Here is a 26,815-nt window from a genome sequence, read left to right on the forward strand (position 1 = left end):
CACGTCAGCCAAGCGGTTAACTTTGACAGTGGTCTATGTAAACATTGTATTATTATTTGCATTATATGTATATTATTAAACATAAAAATATAATATAAAAAAATAAGAAAAACAGTTGCAAATAAAAACAATTCTTTGATAAAAGCCATCATAGCGCAGGGGTACGTAGTGGATCTGTAACGCGATGGTCATAGACTCGATTCCCCCTTGAAGGAATGATTTTTTACTTACTAAAAAAGCTTACTTTATAGAAAGTACCCAATATGTAATTTATTTCAATTTTCTAAGCATTTTTTCATTACAAAAAACACAAACTTCATTACAACACTTATTACAACTTCAAAACACAATATTACTATAAGGGGTCGAAGATTCTATACATATTCGACCCATTTGTAGGCAATCTCGACAATAAAACGTCCGTCTTTGTGTCGGCTGTCGACGACTCGCAATTCTGCCATTTCGCCGACATAACAAATGAGAGAGCATTACGAGTGGCTATCCCACTACACACGTCAAAGATCACCAAAAGTTTCGAAAGAAAGCTCATACAGGTATTCTAATATTCATTTTGTTTTTCTATTACTTCTTGATTCTTTTGAAATTAATTTGCAATAGCCGTGTTTGCGGTCTGTTGAAAAGTAGGTCACGAGTTCGATTCCAGAATCAAGTCAAGATGTCGATTATAAAATATATTATTAGTATATATAGGCTATAAACATTTTCTCAAATTAAATTATAACAAAAAAACAATATTAACAACATTCAACAACAAATTCGTAGTAACACGGTTGTCTCCAAGAATCGAATCTTGGCCCAAAAAACTGGTATCGGGCATGATGGGCACAGGGCCCGCCCCGGGCGCGCCGCGACAGGAACAAATGACCGCGCATCATAATAAATAAAACAATTTCTTGTTAATTAGATTTCGTGAATTTAATTTTCATGTCAGTAATTGGTCGGTGGCCACAAAGCGTCTCTCTATCAGTGATGGATGATCGAAGCGGCTTCTCACTATTTACCTTCGTCCGTTCCGCCGTAATTAGATGCTTCGGAAGTTTACTTTCATTATTGCTTATGAACCTATTACTATTTCTAATATAGATTTCGTTTGCTATGCTCATTGTTTTATTATGTTTAAGCGTGAGAGATGTTAGTTTTTCACAGCAAATGTATTTGTAGTATTTAGAATTAATTATAAATGTTTTTCTTGTAAAAATACAAATATTTCACTTTACCAGCTTTATATTAATTTGAAATAGCAAAATTACTTAATCAAAATATAAATGAAAATTAGTTTTATAATTATTGTGTGAAAATAATACCCACAATAACACATTATACACAGATATCATTTAAAATAAATTCAACGAAACTGAGAAGTAAAAACAAAAGGAGATTGGAAAATACTTGCCTCGTACACTCAGAACAAACAGCGACCGTAAAGTTTAAAATAAAATATAAATGCCGAAAAAATCTTGGAAAGTCACGGACGCTTAACTTTCTTCCCCTGTTTTATTTTTCATTCCCTCCGTAACACGCTGCCTGTTCCCTCTCGCGATGATAATGCTCTCTATCCCTTTTCATTTAACTGATAAGTTACTTTTTTAAAGTGCGGGAAGATCGAAGTCACTGGCAAAATTAGAAGCTGGCACTCCCAGACACAAGTCATAAAAAGGAAATATGCAGATATAAATTATTCTACTTTCGTAATTGTTTGTTTTTCAACTTTTTTACTTTCATAGTGCGTGGAGTTAGAGATATCTTGATTTTATATTTAATGTGTGCAACTTTACTTGGAAATGATGTGGAATTTTATTAATGGGGGTTCATTGTGACTTCTCATCGTAGAGTTAGCAGTTTTGGTATGTTTTTTTATTTAGGTTTTACTCTTTTTACACAATTTTAGTCGTTCTGATGTCATACATAATAAGTACCTGTAGTAAAATACTGAGTTACAATGTAGAGTTTTTAAAAATTACGAAACCTGTATCGAATATGATTGATTAAATAATGTACTTAGTTTGTATAGAAAAATTTAAAACATTCTTTTAAACATAATAAAAACGTCATTATAAACGTAGCCACAGTATAGTAAACAGGATTTTCTAATGATATTAAATTATTAATTTAAAATCTTTAGATGTATTGAACATTGTTATAAGCAGTTTTATTAAAAATCCACAAATTATACGAAATATAAAAATAATAAAAACAAATCACATCAATTATCACAGATAATTAAACAAAATTTTATACACTCTATAATTATTTCTTTTTGAAAAATCAATATAATTAAACAAAATTTTAAGCTACACAATTTTTTTTTTAAATCGTTTAATATTCGATACAAAATAAATTTAACTACATAAATTAAATCAATCTATTCGTCTGACCGTACCACGATGCAAATGTAACGGTCGCAACTCCACAATAGGGTGATTTTAGTTGAACGCAAATTGCAATCGCGCCGCTACCGGGAAACCATCATCCTTTGCGCTTGCTACATCGAAAACCATTTATTTTTTCATCCTATACTCTCGTATATATGCAATATATACTGTTAGAAATTAGAATGTTCCAGTAAAACTCATTTAATATAGAGTATATAATATAATATATGGTATAGCTTTAAAATTTTGTTTCAATTTTGTCAGCTTCACGTAACTCAGCACCGGGTTTTTGCCTTGGTATTTGCCGGAGCTAAGATATGAAACTATTTATAAATAATACTTAATGAATTCAATTTTGTAAGTAGTCGTAAGTCTAAAACTAAATTTGTGGACATTCTTTTGTGCTTTTTCAATGCATACTGGTTGAACGTAGTCAAACATCATCAGGATATTACATAGAAATATTTATCCATTTACAGATGTCACATTTCAATAGTTTATCTAACCGGACCAGGCTAATGATTTCATTGTTTATATTAGAAATATGGACGTTTCAAATTTAAATAACGTAATAAGTAGGTAAAGGATGAACCTAATACCTACCTATAGGATTCTTCTGACTTTTATTATTTTCTTTCCGAATGTACAATGCGCAAAATTTGCAAAATTTAACTTCAAAGGTGTCACATATTATTTTATTTTCTACAAAATATAGTAGATATTAAAATATAAATCGCACCTTTAGAATTATAGTGACCTTTTAAAAATATCAAGTTTTGGCAAACGTCAAATAAAGTTTCTACAATTACGTTTTTGTACAAAAATTAGCCTTACAAAATCATTTTAAATGACACAATAGTAAATGCTTTTTAAATTAATTGTTGATTTATTATCTATATATTATCTATATACTTTTTTTCTTTCTCAGAATCATGATTTTTTCATTGCATGTCTAGTGGCCGAACTCTACTGCTGCGCTCGTTCCTCCTTACCAGAGTCGAATGGGAACAGAACCTACAACCTGTCGGTTGACTCTATCTAAATGATGACTTATGTTTACTTTGTTATTACTGCTAACAGAGTACTAGTTACAGCCACCCAACATTCATGATTCCATATTGTTATGTAAAGAAACAATTGAATTAGATATTTCTATATTTTTTTCTGTACATAAATTAAAATAAATATCTATAAAAAGACTGAACTCACAAAAATATTTCTTTTCACAATTGATATGAATATCATGAACCTATTTGATATTATAATACTTATCTTAATATTAACGTAAACAACACTAACAGCATCATTAGTTAAAGTAAAAGTTTAAACTTGGAATAAAAACTGATGAAACAAAACCCAGCTACGTCGGGAGACCCTGATATTGATATGAGTGACTTGCACTTACCGCCCTTTGAATGACGGTGTTATGAACAGCCCCCACCCTGCTGGACGGTTTGCTTAACAAATATTGTACTTAAATACTCGATCAGTAATATCACTTGAAAGTGGTGAGTCTAATGTTTTATGGTGTTTTTTTTTTAATTATCATTTTTCTTACAGACTCTGTGGTTCGTTTTTGAAAGTGGCAACACTTATATTTTATAGTTATCTTTCTTTTTAATTATAATTTTTCCTATTTAATATTCCCATGGTCTGTTTTTTGTTATGTAATATATATTTTTCTTTATTATTAACAAATTTAAATTTTAAGATATTACTTAAATTAAGACTTGAGTGACTATATAGAATTATAGATACAATTTCTATATTTACATATATTCTTCGGAAACCAACCACTTTCAGTTGCCAATTTAAAACTACATTAATTGTATAGTGCTCCACTTACTTTATTCCATATATTTTTTCATTTCTGTCTATAAATAAAAATAATTCAATCATTGCTTTTGTAAATAAAACAATAAAATAAATAAATCAAAGACCATGCTTGTTGAATTAATATTGATATTGATAATATTGATATTGCGTAAACCCGTATACCCGTAAGTATATTTTAAATAATTATTTTCAGTCTGATTTGAACTCGTAACTGTATACGTAAACAAGCACGTGGTTATTAAGCCGCAACAGCGTATTTTACTTAGCTTAAACAAAAAACACTATATTATCACAATTCAAATAAGTGTTGGAAACTGAAATAAAACTAACAATAACAACTAATAGCGCACTGCCGTCACGATAACAACTTTACACCATAACTTCAGTAGTAAACCCACATTTCTGTATATCTTATCCAACGGAACGGAAAAGTTTTCCAAACCACAAAACCAACAGAAATTGCCGTTATGTCCATAAACAAGGACGTGGAATATTCAAGAGGAAAGTTGGCCGTAAAGTTGGCAGCCAAGTTGGTCATTCTAGAGTCCATTGGCGACAGTTGCATATAACGGGCCGAGTTTGGACTTTGGACACCATACGTCAAGGGTCATGTATTGTCCCTAATGAAGGCTAACTTACGATAATAGGTTAAGTTATTACTTGAGGACGGTTTGATGACCACTTAAATGGTGTCCACGCTAAGTTTTCGCATTATAAACTCTTGAGATATGACTTAATGGTAATTCGCTTTAAGCTGGTGCTAAGCAAGATGTAGATATTATATTATTTGTATATTTAAATTCAATTACTTTATAGAATAAAGAAAAAATATATATTCATGAACGTTGATAAATCAGACCATACAAGATTAATAAAATAAAAAGTTGAGTTTGGCTATTTAAAAACATAACTGAAAGTGACATCATAACTAAAGTAACATATTAGAATTATTATTATTATTAGAAACACTTATAATTAATTCTTATCTGAGAAAAGTCACCTTAAAACTCTGTACTCATTACTCTATCTTCTTACTCTCTCTCTCTCTCTTAAATGATTGTCACGTGCATATGTTAAATAATAATCTATTTAAAATTATTGTTTAATAGGTGGAAGACATGTTCACTGTGAACAAGAAAATATTGTCAATCTCATCTTTCACCAGTTCTACTAACGTCCCACTACAGTCAGCTTATAGGTCTCTAAATAAACAAGATGTTGTCATGATATTTTTGAATGATCTCCTGATCCTAGAACAAATTTATATAAACGATTGTGTGTATTTCAAATTAGTAAGTAAAAGTATATATACCTATAGACATATATATTATCAATAATACTAGCAACATCAGAACATCTTATAAAAATGGTTCTAAATCTATACATACTCGTACCCAATAGGTAACATTTAATATCTCTGTCTATTTTTCATCCATTTTCTCATAAATTTTATTATTATATTACTCATAAAAATATATGTGACATTTATTTATAACACTGTTATAAAAAAATTCTTACATGTGTAGCATTTTGGTATTTGAAACATTACTTGGAACTAAGATGTGATAGCCGTCCATCGACAGGTCTGTGAACATGACAGACAAAAATAAAATTTAAAACAAAAAACATCCGATATAGTTCTCATTTGTGATTTTAGATTGTTAAAATAAGTCGTGTTTTTATTTTCTGTGCTGTTTTTGTTTGTTGGCAGTTCTAAATTAGACATAAATATATAGATACATCTTCTAGAAAGTGAAATTTTAAGTATAGATGAAAAGAAGAATTAAATTACTGTAAGATTCGCACTGTCGAGTTCCACCTGTCAATTTGGACGGAAAGTGGAAAACGGAATGTTTTGACTAAAGTCTCCCTGTATATCACAATATAAGTATATACGGATGTAGCGTGAGGCTGAAAAATATATACAAATAATTATGTATTGTTTAGATGTCCTGACATGGATCAATTGAAAATTTCTTTTCGAGAGTTGTATCCTTTTTCTATATGTATATCTACATTAATTACTATTATAGTCACGTGGATTATGGATAGGAAAACGAAACATTTCATTTGCCAATGCTATATCTTTTGAATATCATTAAATCAAATTCTTAACCTGACTTTATTACTACCTATTCATAAAACGAAGTTCAACAAAAGAAATCTAAGAATAGACAAAAGTCAAAATGCATACCGACATACGTATAGACTTCCGTTTAGTTGGCCGACAGTGTCGGATTGTTTCTTTTAATCTCCGCGGTGAATGGAGCTAATGACGTGGTGCTGCGCAGGCGCACCGTCTAACGGTCGTCCTCATTCATCAGAACTGTCACTGACGTCTATTGACAGCCGACTCCCGTGTCACGCCCGCTGGATATATCTATCTGCCTGCTTGGTGATGACAAATCAAAAAAGCACTCCCTTTATATTGCTTTAAACTTATATCCAAAACTAGCGGCCCGCCCGCAGCTTCGCCCGCGTGAACTACTTTATTATTAATTTCTATCTCTATGAGTACCTACATCCTATAAGTGACGTCCATGCAAAATTTGAGACTCCTAGCATTTGTAGTAACGAAGTTTCATACAAACTTTAACCCCAAAAACAACCCCTTAGAATTCGAATATTACAAATTCCCGTCTTAGCGAGCACCTACATCCTATAAGTGACTCCTATGCAAAATTTCAGATTCCTAGCACATGTAGTTTATGAGATTTCGTGATGAGTGAGTGACCTTTCGATTTTATATATATAGATTAGTATTAAACATCTAAAGAATTATCCACTAGTTACGTCCAACGATTTTACAAAAACAAAAAATGTATGTAAAAACATAAATTATTCATCCTTTAAGCTAGCTGCCGGCATAACTACAATAGTTAGTGATAAGAATGTAAAGAAAAATAAACGATTATAATACCATCAGTCATGGCGGCAACCCCCGCGGTGGTCAGGTCAACGGTAAAGAAAAAACTTCACAATTCCGAGCCGAATTCAAATGAAGAATGATTCATTTATGAAAATGAAATGACGGAATGAATAGTTTTGTGGCGAGAGTACAAAAGCGACGGCGGCTACCGGCCGCTGCTTCGTGCCACGTGCTCCCGTGGACCTCATGGGAATTGTGAGCCAAGAAACAAGAGAAAAAACTAGGCTTTATATATAAATTCCGTCTGTTTATAGTTAAAGCTATTTGTTATTAATGATTGAACTTTGATTTCACCCATTCCATTAGTAATACTTATAAAAAATCATAGATAATAGGAATATTTTTTATGGCTGACTAAAAAATACTTCCTTCCTTCTTTTATTTAATAGTAAGCAATACATACCTATTCCAAATTCTACATTAATATATTAAAAACATTATATTTTTTAAAAATTTGAATTACTTAATAAATATTTATCTATATTTTCATAAAATAATCAAATGCTTATGTTAATGACACCATAAAATATGTTTGACATTAAAATGCGACCTTATCTCATAAAAATGGCAATGACTCCCCACTGTACCCCACCCCGAGCCTCGGCTTAGTAAACTCAAACACTAAGAAAGAAGGAGCGGGCAATGAAATTAAAAATATGTCTTAAGGGCAATTAGCTTTAACTTTTACAGTAAGTGTCCTATCAGCCGCCGCCGCTCCCTCGCTCTATTCAATTGTAGGGAAACAAACCAGCTTTTCATTTCAAGTAAATTTTATGAACTACTCTGAAATTTTTGGAAAGAGTCGTACTTTTGTGTAATAAGTTACTTTCTTTTTAGTTATGCCATTTCGAAGTAAATTAAGACAAAAAGTCAATGTTAGTAGAATTAAAACAAATAATTCCAGAATTAGTAATTTGACTTTGACAAAAATAGGTCTTCTGTGGTAATAAACGTTGATTGTTCATTCAAAATCAATTTTTATGCTTAGATAGGTATGACTAGAAAGGTAGGATCATTAGATTCTCTACACATATTTGGTAATTATTTAGTCTTAGTAAATGCCTACTTTGTTAGTTTATAAAGAAAATTAGTTATATTCAACTTCAAATTCAAATTCAAAATATTCTTTATTCAAATAGGCAATTATTACAAGCACTTTTGAATCGTCGAATAAACATATGAACAAAAAGCTACCACCGGTTCGGGAGGCAGTTCTGCTGAGAAGAGCCGGCAAGAAACTCAACAGTTGCTCTTTTCAAAATCAATGGTACAATCTATTACATTTGCTGGCAGCTATCCTGCATTACATTCAATAGACATTAATTCCATACATGCTTATCCTCTAAATATTCTTGAACAGTGTAATACGTTAGAATTTTTTTTACAGATATTTTATATATATAGTTTTATACATGTGATAATATTTATGTTGCTGAACGTAAAATTAATAATAAAGTTGATATTTTCACTTAGAAAAATAATTTAGGAAGTACTTACACTAACTTTTCTAACAGTCACGCTGAACTGCCTTAAAAGTGGACAACGGGGGGTGAAATTAGGTAAAAATTCTTAAATGCTCCCACCATTGACGGAGTGTTTGACAATAAATTTCCATTTATAAAGCCACAAGCAAGAGGGGGGCAGCTTCCGCCGCTTTTTTCCTTCATTTCCTCAGGTCGCGGCGAGGGCGCACCGCCCTCCGCCCGAATTAAAATGTTTCTTATTTTATACAAATAAATAATCATGCTCCGAAACATAATATAGAAGTAGGTACTGGAATTTTAAATATTTTTTTACAAATGAACTACATTTTGGTAAGTTTCAAATCACATATAAATTATACATATATTAATCATGTATTTATATTTAAAAAAAATACTTTTTCTTAATATTAAAAAAATTGTAGGTATTGATATCATTTATAAGATACACATAAAGACATACAGATATACCTCTACACTGAAATTAAAACGTTTTTATGTAACAGACTAACTATTATTCTTATGCTATTCCTTTGTCTATTCATTAAAAATATATTTTATTTTAATATATAAATCTAAAATATTAAACAGATAGGAAGTTAAGATGTCAAAGAGAGCGTAGCACAAAATATCGGCGGGATAATAATTAAAAGAAGCGATAATGTCCCCGCCGCAGTGAAAAACGACCCTACCATCCTTTTTATTTGATAAATAAAATTTATTTGCCACTGCCATGCCTTCTTCGCTTCTTTTGTGGTATCTACTTCCTATTAGATATTCTTTGTTTTGTTTTTTTGTTTTAATTTACTGTTAAATAGTTAGAATTAAATCTATCTAGGTAGCGAGTGGCCCTGTGACGTGAATTTCGAGTATTAGAATACTTACATGTAATTGTTTAAGGTAATTCAGGGCTCTAACTCTAAAGTATTTTCACAACCGTATCTAAGAAAAGAAATGCTTTGTACGAACTCAACTTAAGTAAACTTTAAATTATATACTTAGTATGTAGAAAGAGGCCATAGTGAGTTTATATATATCAAATATGTGTTTTTTATTCTTTTCGCTGTATCCTGCACTTAGCTGGGTAGGCAGAGAGAACGCAGGAACCTAGTATTAAGACACTACGTTCCCATTAAGGCACTTCCGTTCCCCATTTTTGGCCGATGTCTTAAACAATTGTGTATTGAATGACAGCAATCAACACCGCGCTTGGCCTCATTCCCAGAGCAAAGACCATTTCTTCGAATAGGAATCGAACCCACAACGTGTCGCATTTACAGTCACACACTTGAGTTTATGCGCGACTAGCTTTAACATCAGAATAATATTAAAATAATATTATAGTAATAATTGACGCTGTTTCATTCAATCAGTTATAGCTCATGAACTGCTCATAAAGTCTAATACTTGTACACAACTAAGGGTACCAGAATCAGGACAGTTTTACTGCGCACTAAATATTCTCCCGGCGACAATTGCGATTATGAAAAGTGCACCGTTATTTATATCCCGCCGTTTATTTTTTGTCGACCCCCTTCAAGGGCAATTAAATACCGCCAGTTTTAAACGTTTTGCATTTTCAGTCTTTATTATCTATCCTCTAATAGAGATAGCAAAGGTCGAAATGGGTAATAAAATACTATTTGACTTTTAAAGTTGAATTTATAATTTGGATTGTTCTATACATGTAGAAAGAAACGTGAAATATGTCGACTGCAAATACGAACAAAACAAAAGATATTTGTGCTAAATAAATAATACCTAAAGGGATTAATGTAATTTCTTCGTTGACGGAATCGAACGGGGATCCCCCGGGAAACTGTCAAAGTGTTCCAAAGTTGCGCCGTCTGCCGCGACAACTTTTAATAACCTCCGTATCAGCTAAATGGATTTGGGATTCTGAGTGCTCATTACATTTTCACAGAACTTTAACATAATAGATTAGGGTAGACAAGAGGCTGACAAAATATATAATCACCTTTGCATGTCTATCTGTTATTAGATATTCCTTAATAAGAGAAATAATAAAATATATTAAATTATAAATATTTCTAAATAAATTTTACAATTAAATATTAATTCAATTTTTTTTAAAGTAATATCTAAAAAAAAATAAGCTATCTTAAGTGTAATTTAAAAAAATATCCATTGCTATATAAGTATCCACTTAAAAAAAAAGGTCTTGAGTAACTTTCTGATATTACCCTAACCCTCCTGCCCTAACCACTGCGAAATTGAACCGTCTCAGATCTGTCTCCTCGTAATCCACGCTTATAATTGATGCGACAATGTCAAACAGACCCCATACAATCGGAAAAATACAAATCCACATGATCGATTGAACAGTGACAGACAATGAGATAAACGGAAGTCTCGTGGTTAAGATTTGTGTTGTGATACAGAAGCTATCGGCTCTTCATTTAGTATTTAGTATAAATAAATCTTAATATTAACTAGGTCAATAATTAATAGGGTTATTTTTATCTCTTCTGTTAAGAATATCACCGATTGAATATAATAACGTAAACAAAATAAAATGTTCAATCTTTTAAATATATTTTAGCCCTCTCGTGACTCCCTAAACGGGGCTGTAACCAGTAAAGAATGGCGGAAAAATTTACTTTTTTGCTCGAGAAATATTGAATTTTTACATTTATGCCTTTTACACCTCATAACGTAATATATTTCGCCGAGTTTTCCCCTAAGCAAGTTTTCTCTAACAAGTGTAGAAACGTGTACGTAACATTTGAAATAAATGTTTGGTACTTCATCAAGCGCAAGTCAAAAAACACCCCTTACTTTCTATGAAAAAGTGTGAGATAAAAATATTTAATTAACAGAATTAATAATATTAAACATATTCCTAATTAGGTAGGTACTTTATAAAAATTGTAGCTTATATGCCATTACGATATATAAGCAGCAGTTTCATCCAATCTACTTCAGTACCTTTGCATGGAAATTGAACACGTATCCATCCTCACAACCCCTAAATAATATTAGTACATCATAAATTAAATTTGAATATCTTACAAATTAAAGAAAATTAATTAGAGAAGTTTCCAAGCATCCCTACATACAGAGAGGGAGTTCGCAACAAATAATGTGACCGCAGCATTTAGTCGGCGGGGCATCGAACGTTCTCTAATGGCATCCAACCGCCAACTGACCACCGCATTAATCCTTTACCGGCTCTTGATTAATTATTCAAACCTGCCCTTGGGGGACCGCACATACACTTTGCAAATTGTTTACAACTGCACCACTTGTATCGTTAGAGAAATTATACGATCATATAAGAATGTTCTGTTTATGCCTGTAATTTCTTGTTTTTATTTATTTGATTTTAAATTGTATAGCTTATTTAATTTTTTAATGTTAGTAATTATGATTATTAGATTTAAACTTCTTTCCAATAAAAAAGATATTTATGTGTATTGTGAATTCACTTTTAGTCTTTTAATATATTAATTAAGGAATACTGGAATAGAACTATAGCTATGCGTTACCTACCTTTCTCTAATACGCTACACACTAATGAAATATAAAAATAAACATAATTTACTATTTATATTCCTATAAATTTCAAACCGAATAGGTTCACTTATGTTTAAGGTACCTGAACCTGATATAATTCAATATAACAGGAGCACCTACCGTGATAGCAAATTAAGTGCGGACATCGCGACTGTTGACTTGAGCGATGTAAGTGACCCTTAATCCGCAGTAAATCTTCGGCCGGCCCGAAGTACCCTCGCGCCGTACGAGGGTTAAACAAGCGACTCCAACACCATTTATTACCTACTTGTTGTACGTTACAATGGATTTGTAGGAATAAGGAGCTACATGATTGTAATACGTTGAGTTCATTTATTTATAGTGTTAAATGTGTTTTTTTTGTTTTTTATTTGAAATATCTTTTTTTAGTTAATAATATCTAAAGATTATTGTAGAAGTTACTCATAAACTTATTTTATTTCGATAGCTCGTTATATATCTAATGATAAAAAATTAAACTCTTTAAAAGACAACGAAGTACCTACTTAATATGTTTTTAATTATAGCTCTAACGATAGTGGGTACTTCCCTATACACAATATATATTTTGAATTCACAATCAGACCTTTAAATTTTAAAAAATACACATAAAACAATTAATTAAAAAGAAAGATTCATAAATTATAATATTTATTAAAAAACTAAGTCTAGAATACATGTTATCGATACTGAGACGATTTTTTACACGATCTATGACTAGTAAATTGACTATATAAGACATTTACAGTTATAACGTATTCCAGCCGACTTCATAACGCCGTAAAAAAACAAGCACCGCGCTGGTGACATCGAGGAAAGTTCAGTGCGTAAGTAGGGACAGGGCGATAATGCGAACATTATACGCGGAACCTCTTGAGCTTGCATAATCGTAGTAGGCAAAAACTTTACTGTTGCATGTGTGGACAGTCGTAGAGAAATCAACTATCTATTTGTATAGTATATATATGTTCGTTTAAAGATATATTACATCTAAATCACATACATTTTATTAATTTAAAATTAAAAGATACTAATTTGAAAGCACCAATAAATAATTTCATATAATATTATTCTTAATTTAATGGAAATAAAAGTAAAAATATAATTTAATGAGTTATTTACACGACACGTCGACGACTACCGACAACGACTACATGACATTAAAATTATATTTTATAATTTTGAACGAATATAAACAGTTAGATAGCGTACAAAAGTGCGGTCCATGAAATACTTGTATAGTAACGATTTTGACATTTAATGTTTAAAATACAGATACATTATAGATTCATATTATAAGATGCGATAAGCACCTTATGATTAAACTTATTTAAATAATAAAAAGAGTATAATATACTATATTTGGAATATATAAACGATAATACAAGATATCTGGAAATAAATATACGAGAATAAGTATTATTTAATATTTTAAGAAACTTTATATACATATGTAATTGAATGCTGTTTAACGCTTGTGTTAATCGTTGTACGTACCTGGAAACCCGTAATTATTCTACAGGCTGACCGGGCGTTATCGACTTTCAGGTTCACTTAACATATGATTTAGTTATGTAGTTTAATCTAAGGTGTGCATAGGAAAATTATTTATAGCCACCATCATGAAATTAAACTTTGTTCTAATATTGAATATGCAAAATTAAGTTGTATGTTTTTATTTAATATTTACTTATATACCTAACTATAACTTAATATTATTCTTCATTTAAATTAAAAGCAAATAAAATATATTATTATTTCCTTTACTTGTAAAAGAAAATAAATATTTACTTTACCAGAATAATATACCTACATAAGTACCTACACGATAGTTTCTTTATATCAGCCAGCTGTAAACCAAATAGTCCCTACACATACAATCAATGACGATAATAAAATAAAAGATGTCCAAATTACATTTGATGTATTACAAGGGGTGAGCGAGTGCAACGACGCGCTACGAGAAGGAGCCATTTCCTTTTGATTGACAGCTGTCCTTGTCCAATAGCATGAGCCGAAACTCACAAGCCGCATCAATCACAAGCCACCCAACATAAATTATTTAAAACAAACACCAAAATAGTCTTTATTACTAAAATTTTAGAAGCCATAGCATCAAATGCCTTAATTATAATGCGAATACACACGAGCCCTGCGGAATCGTCACGCGAACACGATCGCCCCATTATTCGCCGCCCTTTTGTAATTTGAATTTCGAATTCCAATTCGTATTTGTGGTAAAATAAAAAGAACTGTTTCGACACAATGGCGTCAAGGGCGGTGCTCTGACATGCGATCAAGTTATTACATTAAAGGAAAGCGCACCCGTGAGCCGCTCGCAGACCTGTTATTTTAACTTCGACGAACTTAATATTATAACATTAATACTGAATTCGAACTTTTCATTAGTTGGAGCTTAATAAAAACGACGATATTAATTTCAGTTTTCTTTGTTTGTTTCAGAAAATGGCTTACCGAGAAGATTACGAACAGCATACACTAACACTCAACTGTTAGAATTAGAGAAAGAATTCCACTTCAATAAGTACCTGTGTAGACCAAGAAGAATTGAAATAGCAGCTTCTCTTGATCTTACAGAAAGACAGGTAAATTTGATTTGATTTCATGTTGTAATATTCCTCCAAACATCAGATACACTGTGATTTGGTTGACTTGTCCTAAATCCTACTAAAGTAAACACAATGAAATACAATGTATATGTGTAATATATATAGACGCATAAAATGTTTTTTATTATTCAAAAACACTCATGGACAGTTCTATAAAATGTATCGACGAAAACGGAAATCTCATAAAGTGGACTTACCAAATAAATTTAATACGAAAGGATATACTTATTAGTAATTTTAATATTTATTTTCCCAGGTCAAGGTCTGGTTCCAAAATCGACGTATGAAACACAAAAGACAAACTTTGACCAAAAGTGAAGACGGTGATGATAAAGATTCTACAACGTCTGAAGGAGGTAAAAGTTCTAAAACGGGACTGGAAAAATTTTTGGACGACGATGGCCCTTTATCTGGAAAAAAGAGTTGCCAAGGCTGTGAACTGCCTCCAGGAGCTTTGTGCTCACCAACTGAAGATCTTCCTGAACTTACATCCAGAACTCGAAATAACAATACACCAAGCGCTACCAACAACAACAGCTTTGCGAGTGATGGCGCTTCAAGTGTAGCATCTTCGTCTTCACTTGATAAACTCGAAGATGACTCTCGAGAAGCACCTTCTTCTAACGCTGTATCCGTAGCACCTAGAAATTTAGCAAAACGAATAAAACAAGAATCGAGAAAACGATCACCGTCATTGGATGCAGGATGTAAAGTCTCACCATCGTCGTCAAAAGAAGGCCTTGTAGGCATTGCTGGTCTTGCAGATGGCAAGTTTTCTTCAGTAAATTTAACCCCATCGTCTACTCCAGGAACACCATCTAGCTTGCATCAGAGTCCACTTGGTTTGTATCCTCGACCATCACCACCACATGCAACTTCTGGCCCACCTCTTCCACAGGCAGTACCTAACGCTATGCCTCCCTATGTCATAAGAGGCAATGCTCCACCTGGCCAATTCGTCCCGCATCCGGACTTCCGTATGGACACAAAACAGTTTGTAGGTAAACTGGGTCAATACCCACAAAATAATAGATCCTACGAAGCGTATGGGCCTGCGCTACAAGGTGATCAACACGCGTACACGCGAAACCAACAACATCCAAGACAATCTGACGGAACTTCGACCACAAGACCAGCAAATGGAATAAGTTCTAGACAATCTTATCCACATGAAATGTACCAAAATTATAGCTATGGAAGTTACAGCAAAGATCAAGCAGCATATGGTCATCCTGGCTATGATCAAGCACAAGGATATCCTGGAGATCATATGACTTATCCGAATAGCCATTACGGATATCATTATCATGAAAGTGGCCAACATGACCATGCCCACAGTTATTATAATGATGCGCAAAAAGGAAGTGTCCACAGCAGCGATTATACGAAGAATGCCTATTACGATGCAAATTCGTATAATCCACAAAGTACTACAGCTCCCGCGGGATATACAGCTGGAGTTACTACACCTGCTGCTGGTGAAACGTACAGTGCAGGTGAATGTGGAGACGGGTATGGATCATTCCAACAATTTTACGAAGCCACACATAATACGCCAACTACTGGAGAGAATTCAAATTCTTCGTCCGATTTCCATTTCCTTAGCAATCTTGCAAACGATTTCGCTCCCGAATATTACACTATTTGAGATAAGGACTTTGCCGAGCAGGCGAGTGATCTGTTCGTATAACATTTGAACGTGTGTAATTCATATAATTATGTAAATAAACCAATTGCTTATTCTAAGGGTTATGGTGTTGGAGTTGAACTGATCGCCAAAGGCGGATTCTTGGTATTTGTCCTGTCTCTCACTAAAGGACCGTAAGATACTATACTCAGTTATAATGTAATAAATTGTAAATATTTACTCTTACTGTTATTATTATTATTATTTGTTAGAGTACCTAATGTTACTCAATAATTTTACACGGATTTCAAAAGGCATAAGTAAATATAAGAACCTCTTTTTAAAAATACAAAAACAGAAATAAATATGGTGATGTCCGATTATGTATAAAAATCTTCTAGAACCTTCCTACTTTATTATGTTGACTACTCATACAAACTTAATTTATAAAATGTCTTCTTCTGTCTAATAGTGCCAAGTACAAAATAAAATACAATATTAAGATTTTATTGTTCAATGTAATATTGTTATTTGATAATACTGCTACAATGAAATATACATACATAGTCCGACATCTACTTGTATTTTGTAGTAAGGCAAAAATATTCATATTATAGTCAAAATTATAAATTTATCCGAAAGTTAAAGCTTATATCGACGTCCCAGAGTAATAATTTACTTAAAAAAATCTTTCAATTTGTATATTAGAATTATTATTATAAAGTTTTTTGGAAACACACACAAGCATTTAGATCGATATAAAAAATCGATTACAGAAGTATCGCTTGGGGACATCGATATTTATTAAATTGGTTAATTCTAACATAATACACGTTAACGAACATTTGAAACACAGACCTGTTTATAGACGCTAATCTAAATTAATTGATATTTAATTAATTATTTAAAAGATATTGTGTACTAAAAACCTTTTCACGTGTTCATGTTATAAATATTGCAATTATCAGATTACTTAATTGTTTTTCAAAAATTACTTGTATAATAGTTATTGTTTACACAGTGAGGGTTAAGAGTCGTTTGAAATTATAATTTGTGTTTTACTTAAATGTTATCGTTTTACATTAAGATTTTTTATATCTTTATTTGGATTTTTCAATATTTATACATTAAAATAACATTTGCAAACTTTCGTTATACCTATTTAATTTTCTTACACTGATACCGCCATCTGTCGGTCGGACTCGATAGATTTTCAACCCTCATTAAGTAACAGTCGTTGCCTTATTTAGTTTAAATCGTTTTGTGACTATAAAACATACTGTAGATACATAATAAGTTAGTTTATTAAGCGACTATTGTAGATATCAACGCTATCGTTTTGGCCTATTAAAATAAAAAATAAATCATTTGGTGTCGCATGTGTATAAAATTATTTTAGTTTAAGTTCCTTCATATTATAATTTCTATACGATTATTTTTTTAATTCATAATAACCAGCTTCATCTAATGAATATTTAATTAAAATTCATTCATTATTATTCTTAACCAGCTTCACGCGCACATCATAATTTTAATAATTTTCGATCCGTAAACTATACGTTTGTGGTTAAATCTTAAAAATAGCATTTAGAGGAATGCAAAATTTGATATTAAAGCCGCAAGTTCAAATGAGATATTAGGTGAAAGGGGCTTAAAATAAGCTTAAATTTAAAAAAAAAGCTAGAAACCTTCAATTTTTGTACGGAAACGTCAATGGGCGAGCCCGACTCACGCTTGTCCGGGACTAGCGCGAGTCTAGCACGATTAAAAAAAACCGTACATTTTGTCCGTTTTCTTAATAATTAGATATTAAAATTTTAAATAGGTAAGGAGGCCCCTCCTTACCTATTGAAAGCTCCTTACAAATTTTATTACATCACATAACTTACTTTTACATTCGTTTTGAAAAAGAATATTAATATTTAAAAACAAAATTATTTTTAAGCTCAGGGATTTAGATAAAAAAATGTATAGGTCATTAAATATTTTAATCAAAGTTTTCATTCACATGTGATTTTTTTTAATAGCCAACATAAACTTTGCAGTATTCAATTGTTATTGACAAGTTCATAATTAAACAATAATGTTACTTTATCTGCACACTGAATAATATTATTTTTGATTAATATAAAATTATGAAATTCAGAACATGTAGTTACAATAGGAAATCCTATTGTAACGTAGTACTTTCAAATAAATAATCTAATTAAGTTTAATATTAACAACTACCAATTTTTAAAAAATCAATGAAATAAGTATACATATAAAGTTAAAAATAAAAGGAAAATAAATAATGACCATATTTTAATACATTAGGATGCCAATTTATGTCTAGTAGTGAAATAAATATACCAATGTGCAGATTTAACATAAATATAAAAAAATCAAAGGGGCTAACATAAAAGCCTTATAAGGACAAAAATTTGAAAGAAATTATAATAGAAGTGTATTTTAAGCGCAAAATAATTACTACAAAATATAGTCTTTGTTATGATGTGGACGACTTTTGTGCCTGTGCTTGAGCCTGAGCCTTCATTTCCATCATCATCATAATGGCATCTCGGGCTTTAGACTTCTCAATCCCCAAAACTTGGATTTTTTCCATTTGTTCTGTTACAAATTGTACTTTTCGTTTGAAATAATCTTTTGCACCTTCAATATCCTGCAAGTATTTGTTAATAATTATAAAGAGTGTATAATTTTATACAAAACATATTCATTTATTGCTATGACAATAATATTATATAGATTTAATTATTCTGTATGTGTTTGTCATCCCTACTGCATCTAAATATTTAGACCAATTTATAAGAAATTTTGTGTTTATATTTTACTAAATATAAACAAAAAATTTGGAAGTAATTAATTTAATATGCCAAAATGTGCACAATAATGATACAACTGATCAACCAGTTTATGGTCACTCAGAAAATTACAGAGGGCTATGCTTGAATATTTCTGAATTTGAAATGAAGAAATCTGAAATCCGAATTCAAAACAGAGGACCTAGTTTAATTTTAGGTCAAACAAATTGAAATTATAGTAGGCTGGCCACATTTATTGCAGAATTTGAAGACACATTTTGAAGTGGAGTGTGGGGTGATGCAAATTCTCATAGCAGTTAGCAACTGATGGAAACGAACAGTCGAAGGTGAAATTCAGTGGTGTTCCTATGTATATATTTAAAAGAATCTTCTAGTATTACTTACTTTCTTTGCATAATATCCAGTTCCAATATCTATAATAACATTCTCTGAGTCAGCTATTACACCAGGCACATACATTGAGCCAGTGAGAGGTACAAGAATGGTCTTTCCCTTTGATTCTGGTGTTATCTTCTCAACACTCTCTCCAGATTCCACAAATTTGCCTTGAGCTATTTTTAAAGTTTGTAAAGAGTCTTGAAACACATTTATTTCCTACAAAAAAAAAATTAAAGTAATGGTCTCAATAATGTAACTAATCAGGAAAAGAATAACTTTTATATATTTTATAATTTAACATTCTTACTTGATCTAATTGCTGTTTCAATTTGGCCAACTGGTGAATATTTAGCTTAGAAAGATCGATTTGATGCATTCCAGGAGCAGGAGCTGAAGAAATCGTTGCCATTTTGTAAAAAAATTGTAATTTTAAACGCGACTAATGAAATATAATACGTTTATCAATTATTTTTATACACAATGCATTATTGTAACCTCTCCGGCGAACGAAACACTTCAAAAATCTTTGATCTGAGATTCTCGTTTAGGGCTGCCAATACTAATATAATAATATATAATATTATAAATACCCTGGCAACATATCATATATATTTTAACTTATTTAAAAAAAAGTATGTAAATAATTCGAAAATTTATATAAATACCCAATTTTCGAATTATTATTAATAGTAAAAAATAAAAACAAAATAACAATCTTGTACTTTTTGATCATTTCATAAAATATTAGTCCATAAATATGTAAAGATAATTTAGTTAATTTTTGTAATTCGTACCTCGTGTGATTGGTACGTCCGACTCGTATTTCGTAATTTCTATGATACGATATATGGAAACATATTATTCTTTTATCTGTATTATCTGTATTACATCTTGTCATTTTTGAATGACACAAAAATCGTAGTTTTCGAGTTTCGACGGAGAAGTGCTTGAAGTTACAATTTTATATTTACCTCTTTTGTCGAAAGTAATTCAATGAATGTTATGATCCACTTCATATAATTCTTTATATAATTAAGACAATTTAATATTAAATATTTAAACGTTATACAATATAACCTATATAAAATGTCGGTCACTATCATTGATACTGTAGATAATTTCACGACCTTTATACGGTACGTACGACTATTTTATATTTTAATTAAAAAAACAATTCGTTGTTATACGGATAATTACTTAACTTTAATAGGTAAATAACATTTTTAGTTATTAATTTTAAAAAGTTAATATCTAAATTAAATTATTAATATTTAGATTATTTTGAATAAGTAATAAAAAAAATAATGACTGCAATTATATTAAATGGTACATATATATTATATTGTATCCAAAATAATTTAATAACTTTCAGATCACCGACTTTATCAGTGGTGCATTTCTCAGCAGATTGGGCAGACCAGTGTGGTCCAGTAACAGAAGTTTTAAAGGAACTTCTAAAACTACCCGAGGTCCAATCTAGTAATAGTAAATTTGGTGTATGTGATGCAGAACATCTGTCAGAAATCTCATTAAAATATAAAGTATGTATTCTTTAATGTTGAATGTTTATCATAATATCCATCAATTCACTAAATTTATAATTCTATCAAATTTTTCTATTATATAACTTTTTTAAGCTTCACACTGTATTTTATATATAGCACAGTAGACAGAAGGAACTTAATGTTAAGACCTTCCATTCTCTACTTTCCACCAAATTTTCTAGGCATTGTTTGTTGAGTGGAGTAACTCGAGGATATGAAAATAATTAATTTCCAATGGGAATCAAATCCAAAACTGTTGTGTTTACACTCAGATGCTGTGCTACTGAGCTGCAATAGCCTCATTATATTAACGTAACATTACTAACTTGATCATTTGTAATGATATTTACATATTGCTTTTTTTTAAGGTTGATTCAGTTCCAACAGTTATTTTATTTAAAAATGGTTCCCAAGTTGACAGAGTTGATGGAGCTGATGCCGCACAAATAACTTCTAAAGTCAAATCTCAATGTGGCAAAGGAGATCTGATCGGAGCACCAAAAGAATCCTTAGAGAATAGACTTAAAGCACTTATAAATAGACATAATGTAATGGTTTTTATGAAAGGCACAAGAGATGCTCCAAGATGTGGATTTAGTAGAACTCTTGTTCAAATTCTCAATGGCACTGGGTATGCATAGAATTTTTATGATTTCTTAAAAGTATTTTTCTTTCCTAAGTGTGGAATAACACTAAAAAAGTAAAATGCTCAGAAATTATTTATTTGAAAAATGCACTAACCATGAAAATAAGAATTTCAACATAGCTTGATAAGAACATAATATGGCTCAAATGGCTAAAGCCCTTGGACCTTTATAAGTTTTATTCTTTATCTAAATATTTTTCTGCCTTCTTTTGTATTCCCTACCAAAAATTTTGAATATTCAATATGCAGATGTTTTACTTGCCTATTAATCATATTTAGATAAATGTTTTTCTGATGATAAATATTTTTCTAGTGCACTTAAAAGGTATATGCTACATTCAAATTTTAATATTTTCTAAATATATTTTTGTCTTGTTTCCTTAGAGTTCAATATGAAACATTTGATATTCTAACTGATGAAGAGGTGCGTCAAGGGTTGAAGACATATTCAGACTGGCCAACATATCCTCAACTATATGTTAAAGGAGAGCTGGTTGGAGGACTTGATATAATTAAAGAATTACAAGCTAGCGGAGAATTTGAGTCTACGCTAAATGCCTAAGAGTGCTTCAATGTTGTGTAGCTTAATTTTTTATTTATAAAAATAAAACCTTTTTCTTAAATACCATATTAATAATTTAATAATTTGACTATAAATGACATTATAATCAAAATATATATTAATATTTAAAAAAATAACATACATGTTGTCCATTGCTATCTTTTTTTAAAGTATACAATATAATATTCTTTAGATCCTTATATATTTTTAAAGTAAATTATGATCATCGTTATGGTGGCGGCGATGATTTATTACTTAATTTTTGGCCAGTCGTTGCGCATGGGCACGCAACTGGTTGTATAGTTCAATCCCCACTCAAGGAAATGTAATATTTATTTAAATTTATATTTTCATTTCTTCGCTCTAGTGTCTGGTATAACGCGTCGTTGAGTTTCGCCACTCAACACGCAATGCCACCAGAATCCGGCGAAAACTGGAGAACGTCTTAATATTAGGTTCCCTCTCCTGCTTTGTGCGGGATACAGCGTGAAGCTGAAAAAAAATATAGATACGAGCAGTGCATGTTACTGCTCGTACCAAGTGCGAGACTTGTAAACCTAAAAGGACAGTCATTTGGAATATCGCACATGGCAATACCCTGCTATATGCGAAATAACTGTCCATAGTGGCAGAGAGATCCCGGGAAACTTGTCTTAGGACACTCCGTTCCCATTAAAACACTTCCATTCTCCACTTTCCGCCGAATTCTGCATTGTGTGTTGAGTTGTGGAACTCGACGCCGCGCTTCATCTCGTTACCAGAGCAAGGAAATGAAAACATTAAGTATTTATATACTCTAACTGATAATTGTCTTTTTCAATATAAACACCGTACGTACTGTAAGTTTTTCATTCTGGTACAAATTAGCATTTTTCATCTATGGCTTTTCTGTTTTTTTTTAACTAACATTGACAATATAATTTTGTCAATTGTCATCTGCCATGAAAAGCGAACGTAGGTAGTTGTCACTTGTCAGTCAGTAACAAAGTTTTCTAATTCTTAATTGTTATCAATTCCAGTTTTATTAAAGATTCCCTTTAATTACTTTACATATATTTTAATAGCTAATTACAGAATTTGTGACATGGATACCTTAATATCGTTTAATTATAGTAAGTACATACTTAATCGTTATCACTTGTTTTGAATCTCGAATTATTTGTTTATGTTTGTGATTTTCTTGTAGAAATAATGAATAAAATAAGGACTGCAGGCGATGGAATGGAATCAGATGAAACTGTTAGCGAAAATAGAAACAAGTTGGAATCTAAACCTGTACTTACAAAGGTGAATACCAAAGAAACATTGCTTCCTGGTCGTTTAGTGCAAATTTATCCAACCAAAATCATTACTTCCGAAAAAAAAAGTTCTCATATATATTCAAAAAATCCTAAATTTGTTCCTTATGAGCCTTATCCAGGGGCTGTTAAGCCAATGACTTCAAACTGTGTTCCTAAAGGGAATAAAAAATCTAAAAATCATATGGACATAAACACTCTTATTTCTCAAATGTCCAAAATGGATACTAACATAAATGAATATAAACCACGAAATAAATTAACTTCATGCAGTGATAAATCTGATGTGGATCTAGATAAACAAAAAGAAAATACAGAAATGCAGAGAAAATTAGATGAACTGTCTAAAGAAAATGAAAATTTAAAGGAACAATTAAAACAACAAGCACAGGTATAATTTATATTGATAATTATTGTACTAGGTTAAGGTTTATATATATAAATAAATAAAAAAATATATTATGTTACAACTAATGACCTGATCGTGGTATCGCCCGCCAAAAAAAAAAGCCAATAGGGCTAACAGAATTAACCTCATGTTTGCAGAAAAATCTGCTTTCTGCCCAATTTATAAACAAGTTGAGGGACTCAACACCACACTTTATCTGCCATTGCATTTACTAAACAGTAAATTTTATTATTGTAATACATACATGCATATTATTGTAATAAGATTTATTTATAAAAATGAATAAATTGATATATATTACTTTTTATTAAAACATAGGTGAACAAAGAACTCAAAACAATGTTAGTAGCTTCAATGGGTGAAGATTTGGAATTCCAAGTGCAGTCTCTCAATGAGGATAAGAAACACTTGGCCAATGCCCTAATAAACTCCGCACAACATTTGTCCACTCATCAGGTATATTAGCTTCTTTTTTGCATATAGCAGTCCGATATATATAGCATACCGGCCAATGTCTTTTTATATATAGCATACCGCCTAATTTTCAAGACATTGCATGTTGTGTGTGACATGTTGCTGTGCTTTGTCTTGTTACAAGAGTGACTAAATGAAAATTTATTTATTTCCCTTAGCGGGAACTGAACCCACAACCATTGTGTTTGCAGTCACACTACTGTTGCATATTTATTATAAAATAATGAATAAAGAATTGTGCATAACAGATTGCACATAATAAGTCCTTCAGGTACTTCAACTGGTACAGTGGGCAATATGAGGCTATATTTTATATAGGCTAGGCCTTTCTCGACAAATGGACTGTCCAATACATAATAAAAAAAAAATATTTTCAACCAGTTCTAAACAAAATTTTCAGCTCTATGTAAATTTTTAATCAATATTTGAACATATTTAAAGGAACAAACAGAATGGCTTGCTGGTCAGTGTGAAGTGTGGAGAAGTAAATTTCTAGCTAGCAGGTAAATTATTATGTACATATATTTATTTTATAAATAGCCACAATGATAATAGATTGTGGGTTCAATTCCTACTCGGTAAAATAAAATATTTAATAAATACGAATAATTTTCTCACTCTTGTAATCAGGCAATGAGCGGGGTTAATCTCCACTTAACATGCAATGCTTCAAATTTCGGCGAAAAGTGGGGAACAAAAGTGACTTAATGAAAATGGACTGTTTTAAGACTAAATTCCCAGGTTCCCTCTGCCTACCCTGCTATGTGAGGGATACAGTGTAAAGCTAAAAAATAATAATTACCCTACAAATCCATATTATTATTTTCTTTTCAAGTCTAATGATCGAAGAATTGGCCGTGTGCAAGAAAGTGTTAAACGAAAAAACAATAAACTTGCAACAAGCAGTGAAACAATTACTGGACGAAAGATGTAGAATGAGAGATCTATTGATATGCACATACAAAAACTTGTATAGTCTACACGAAAACTGGTTGGAAAGTATTGCCATATCAGAAAATATGGGAAACAGACCGATTGGGAAACTTAATTTTAATACAACAATGCCTCATTCTGGTAATGTACTGGATTTGGCGTCGACTAATTTAAAATTGTCCGAGAACATTAGTAGTTCTATGGACAAGCAGGATGTTAGTCATTTAGATTCGTTATCAACTAATACTGAGGCTGAGAGATTTGCTGAACAGGTGAGAGATGTTTTTTATATTTATATATATATTAATTGAGGCTGTTGTGGCTCAGTTTCTGTCTGTTACCGCGACAGATGTGGGTTCGAATCCTACTCGAATTATTATTATTCATTTACCCACCCTGGCAAGAAGTAGCAGTATTGAATTTTGTCATATAATACACAATTTCTCAAAAATTGAGCAACGCATGTGGAACGGTGTGTCTTGAACACTAGTCACATCTACTATTAAATGTATTTACATTTATGAATAGAAAATTCAATTCAATTAAATAGAGAATTCAAATAATTATTTATCATCTTTTTAGGTAATGGCAATGCCGTTTGAAGTAAAAAAAGTAAATGAAGAACCCGTCAATGCTCTAGTGCATCACGCCTACAACAAGAGTGACGTGTCACCACCGGTCGCTTCCTGCGTGCACTGCAATGGGAAAGTGCAGTTGTTATAATTATTTATTAAAATGTACCTTACTTTGTATATTATATTCTTTTACTTTTAGATAATTTAAATACGTATTATAAATGAAATTATAACCAAAAATAAATAATTAAGTGACTAAATTGAAGACCAGTAGCAGCGTTAGGGTAGGGTGCGGTTGGGTGACGGCCCATAAATATTTATCTAGCAAATAAATGTTTTATTATAATTTGATATTTTAAAATCAATAAAATTGCTCAAATTTGCACAAAATTTTCTAACAAATTCGAAAAAATGTCAACACTTATACTAATACATTCCTTGCCTACGTTTTTATTATGGATGTTCAATTTAATATTTATAATTACTTATTTATAATAAGTGTATTCACGATATTATTTATTAAATTTTGCTTTATTATAATTAATATAGAAAATAACATCATGTACCCATGAGAGTGAATATTTATTTGTGTATATTTAACTGGTTATTGGTTAACATTAAGATATTTTTAATGGTTCAATTATAATAAATGGATATAATATTTCTTCCTTACCCAATAAATATGTTTTATTTGAAAATGTTCAATCATGCTAATTTACTATGAATATCTTACAAGAT

At 31.1% G+C, this 26,815-nt stretch overlaps 4 protein-coding genes across 4 annotated transcripts in view; 3 read left to right on the plus strand and 1 right to left on the minus strand.

The window, feature by feature from the left end:
* pb (homeobox proposcipedia) overlaps window positions 1-17,812 on the plus strand; it is a 38,562-nt gene extending 20,750 nt beyond the window's left edge. Inside the window, exons 2-3 of the mRNA XM_085207568.1 lie at window positions 14,640-14,782; window positions 15,063-17,812. Coding sequence (XP_085063694.1) covers window positions 14,640-14,782; window positions 15,063-16,454 — 1,535 coding nt within the window. The 3' untranslated portion in view covers window positions 16,455-17,812. The remainder of the gene's footprint in view (window positions 1-14,639; window positions 14,783-15,062) is intronic.
* A 592-nt stretch (window positions 17,813-18,404) lies between these two features.
* On the minus strand, window positions 18,405-20,180 carry Pfdn5 (prefoldin 5). The gene is made up of 3 exons (XM_085207569.1): window positions 19,944-20,180; window positions 19,643-19,852; window positions 18,405-19,095 (listed from the first exon to the last, which is right to left on the minus strand). Exons 1-3 carry the CDS (start codon window positions 20,043-20,045, stop codon window positions 18,922-18,924), a joined length of 486 nt encoding a protein of 161 aa, XP_085063695.1. The 5' UTR covers window positions 20,046-20,180; the 3' UTR covers window positions 18,405-18,921.
* A 340-nt stretch (window positions 20,181-20,520) lies between these two features.
* On the plus strand, window positions 20,521-23,500 carry Grx3 (Glutaredoxin 3). Its single transcript, XM_085207510.1, has 4 exons — window positions 20,521-20,772; window positions 21,009-21,177; window positions 21,549-21,811; window positions 22,211-23,500. Exons 1-4 carry the CDS (start codon window positions 20,723-20,725, stop codon window positions 22,386-22,388), a joined length of 660 nt encoding a protein of 219 aa, XP_085063636.1. The 5' UTR covers window positions 20,521-20,722; the 3' UTR covers window positions 22,389-23,500.
* LOC146540023 (golgin-45) lies at window positions 23,359-26,758 on the plus strand. The gene is made up of 6 exons (XM_085207508.1): window positions 23,359-23,500; window positions 23,575-24,077; window positions 24,414-24,551; window positions 25,011-25,072; window positions 25,405-25,774; window positions 26,085-26,758. Exons 1-6 carry the CDS (start codon window positions 23,473-23,475, stop codon window positions 26,223-26,225), a joined length of 1,242 nt encoding a protein of 413 aa, XP_085063634.1. The 5' UTR covers window positions 23,359-23,472; the 3' UTR covers window positions 26,226-26,758.
* The last annotated feature ends 57 nt before the right edge of the window (window positions 26,759-26,815 follow it).

This window comes from Heliconius melpomene, chromosome 3 (genome assembly GCF_056956725.1).
Source record: "Heliconius melpomene rosina isolate 202511_hmr_F chromosome 3, ASM5695672v1, whole genome shotgun sequence".
In the NCBI taxonomy this organism is placed as follows: Eukaryota; Metazoa; Arthropoda; class Insecta; order Lepidoptera; family Nymphalidae; genus Heliconius; species Heliconius melpomene.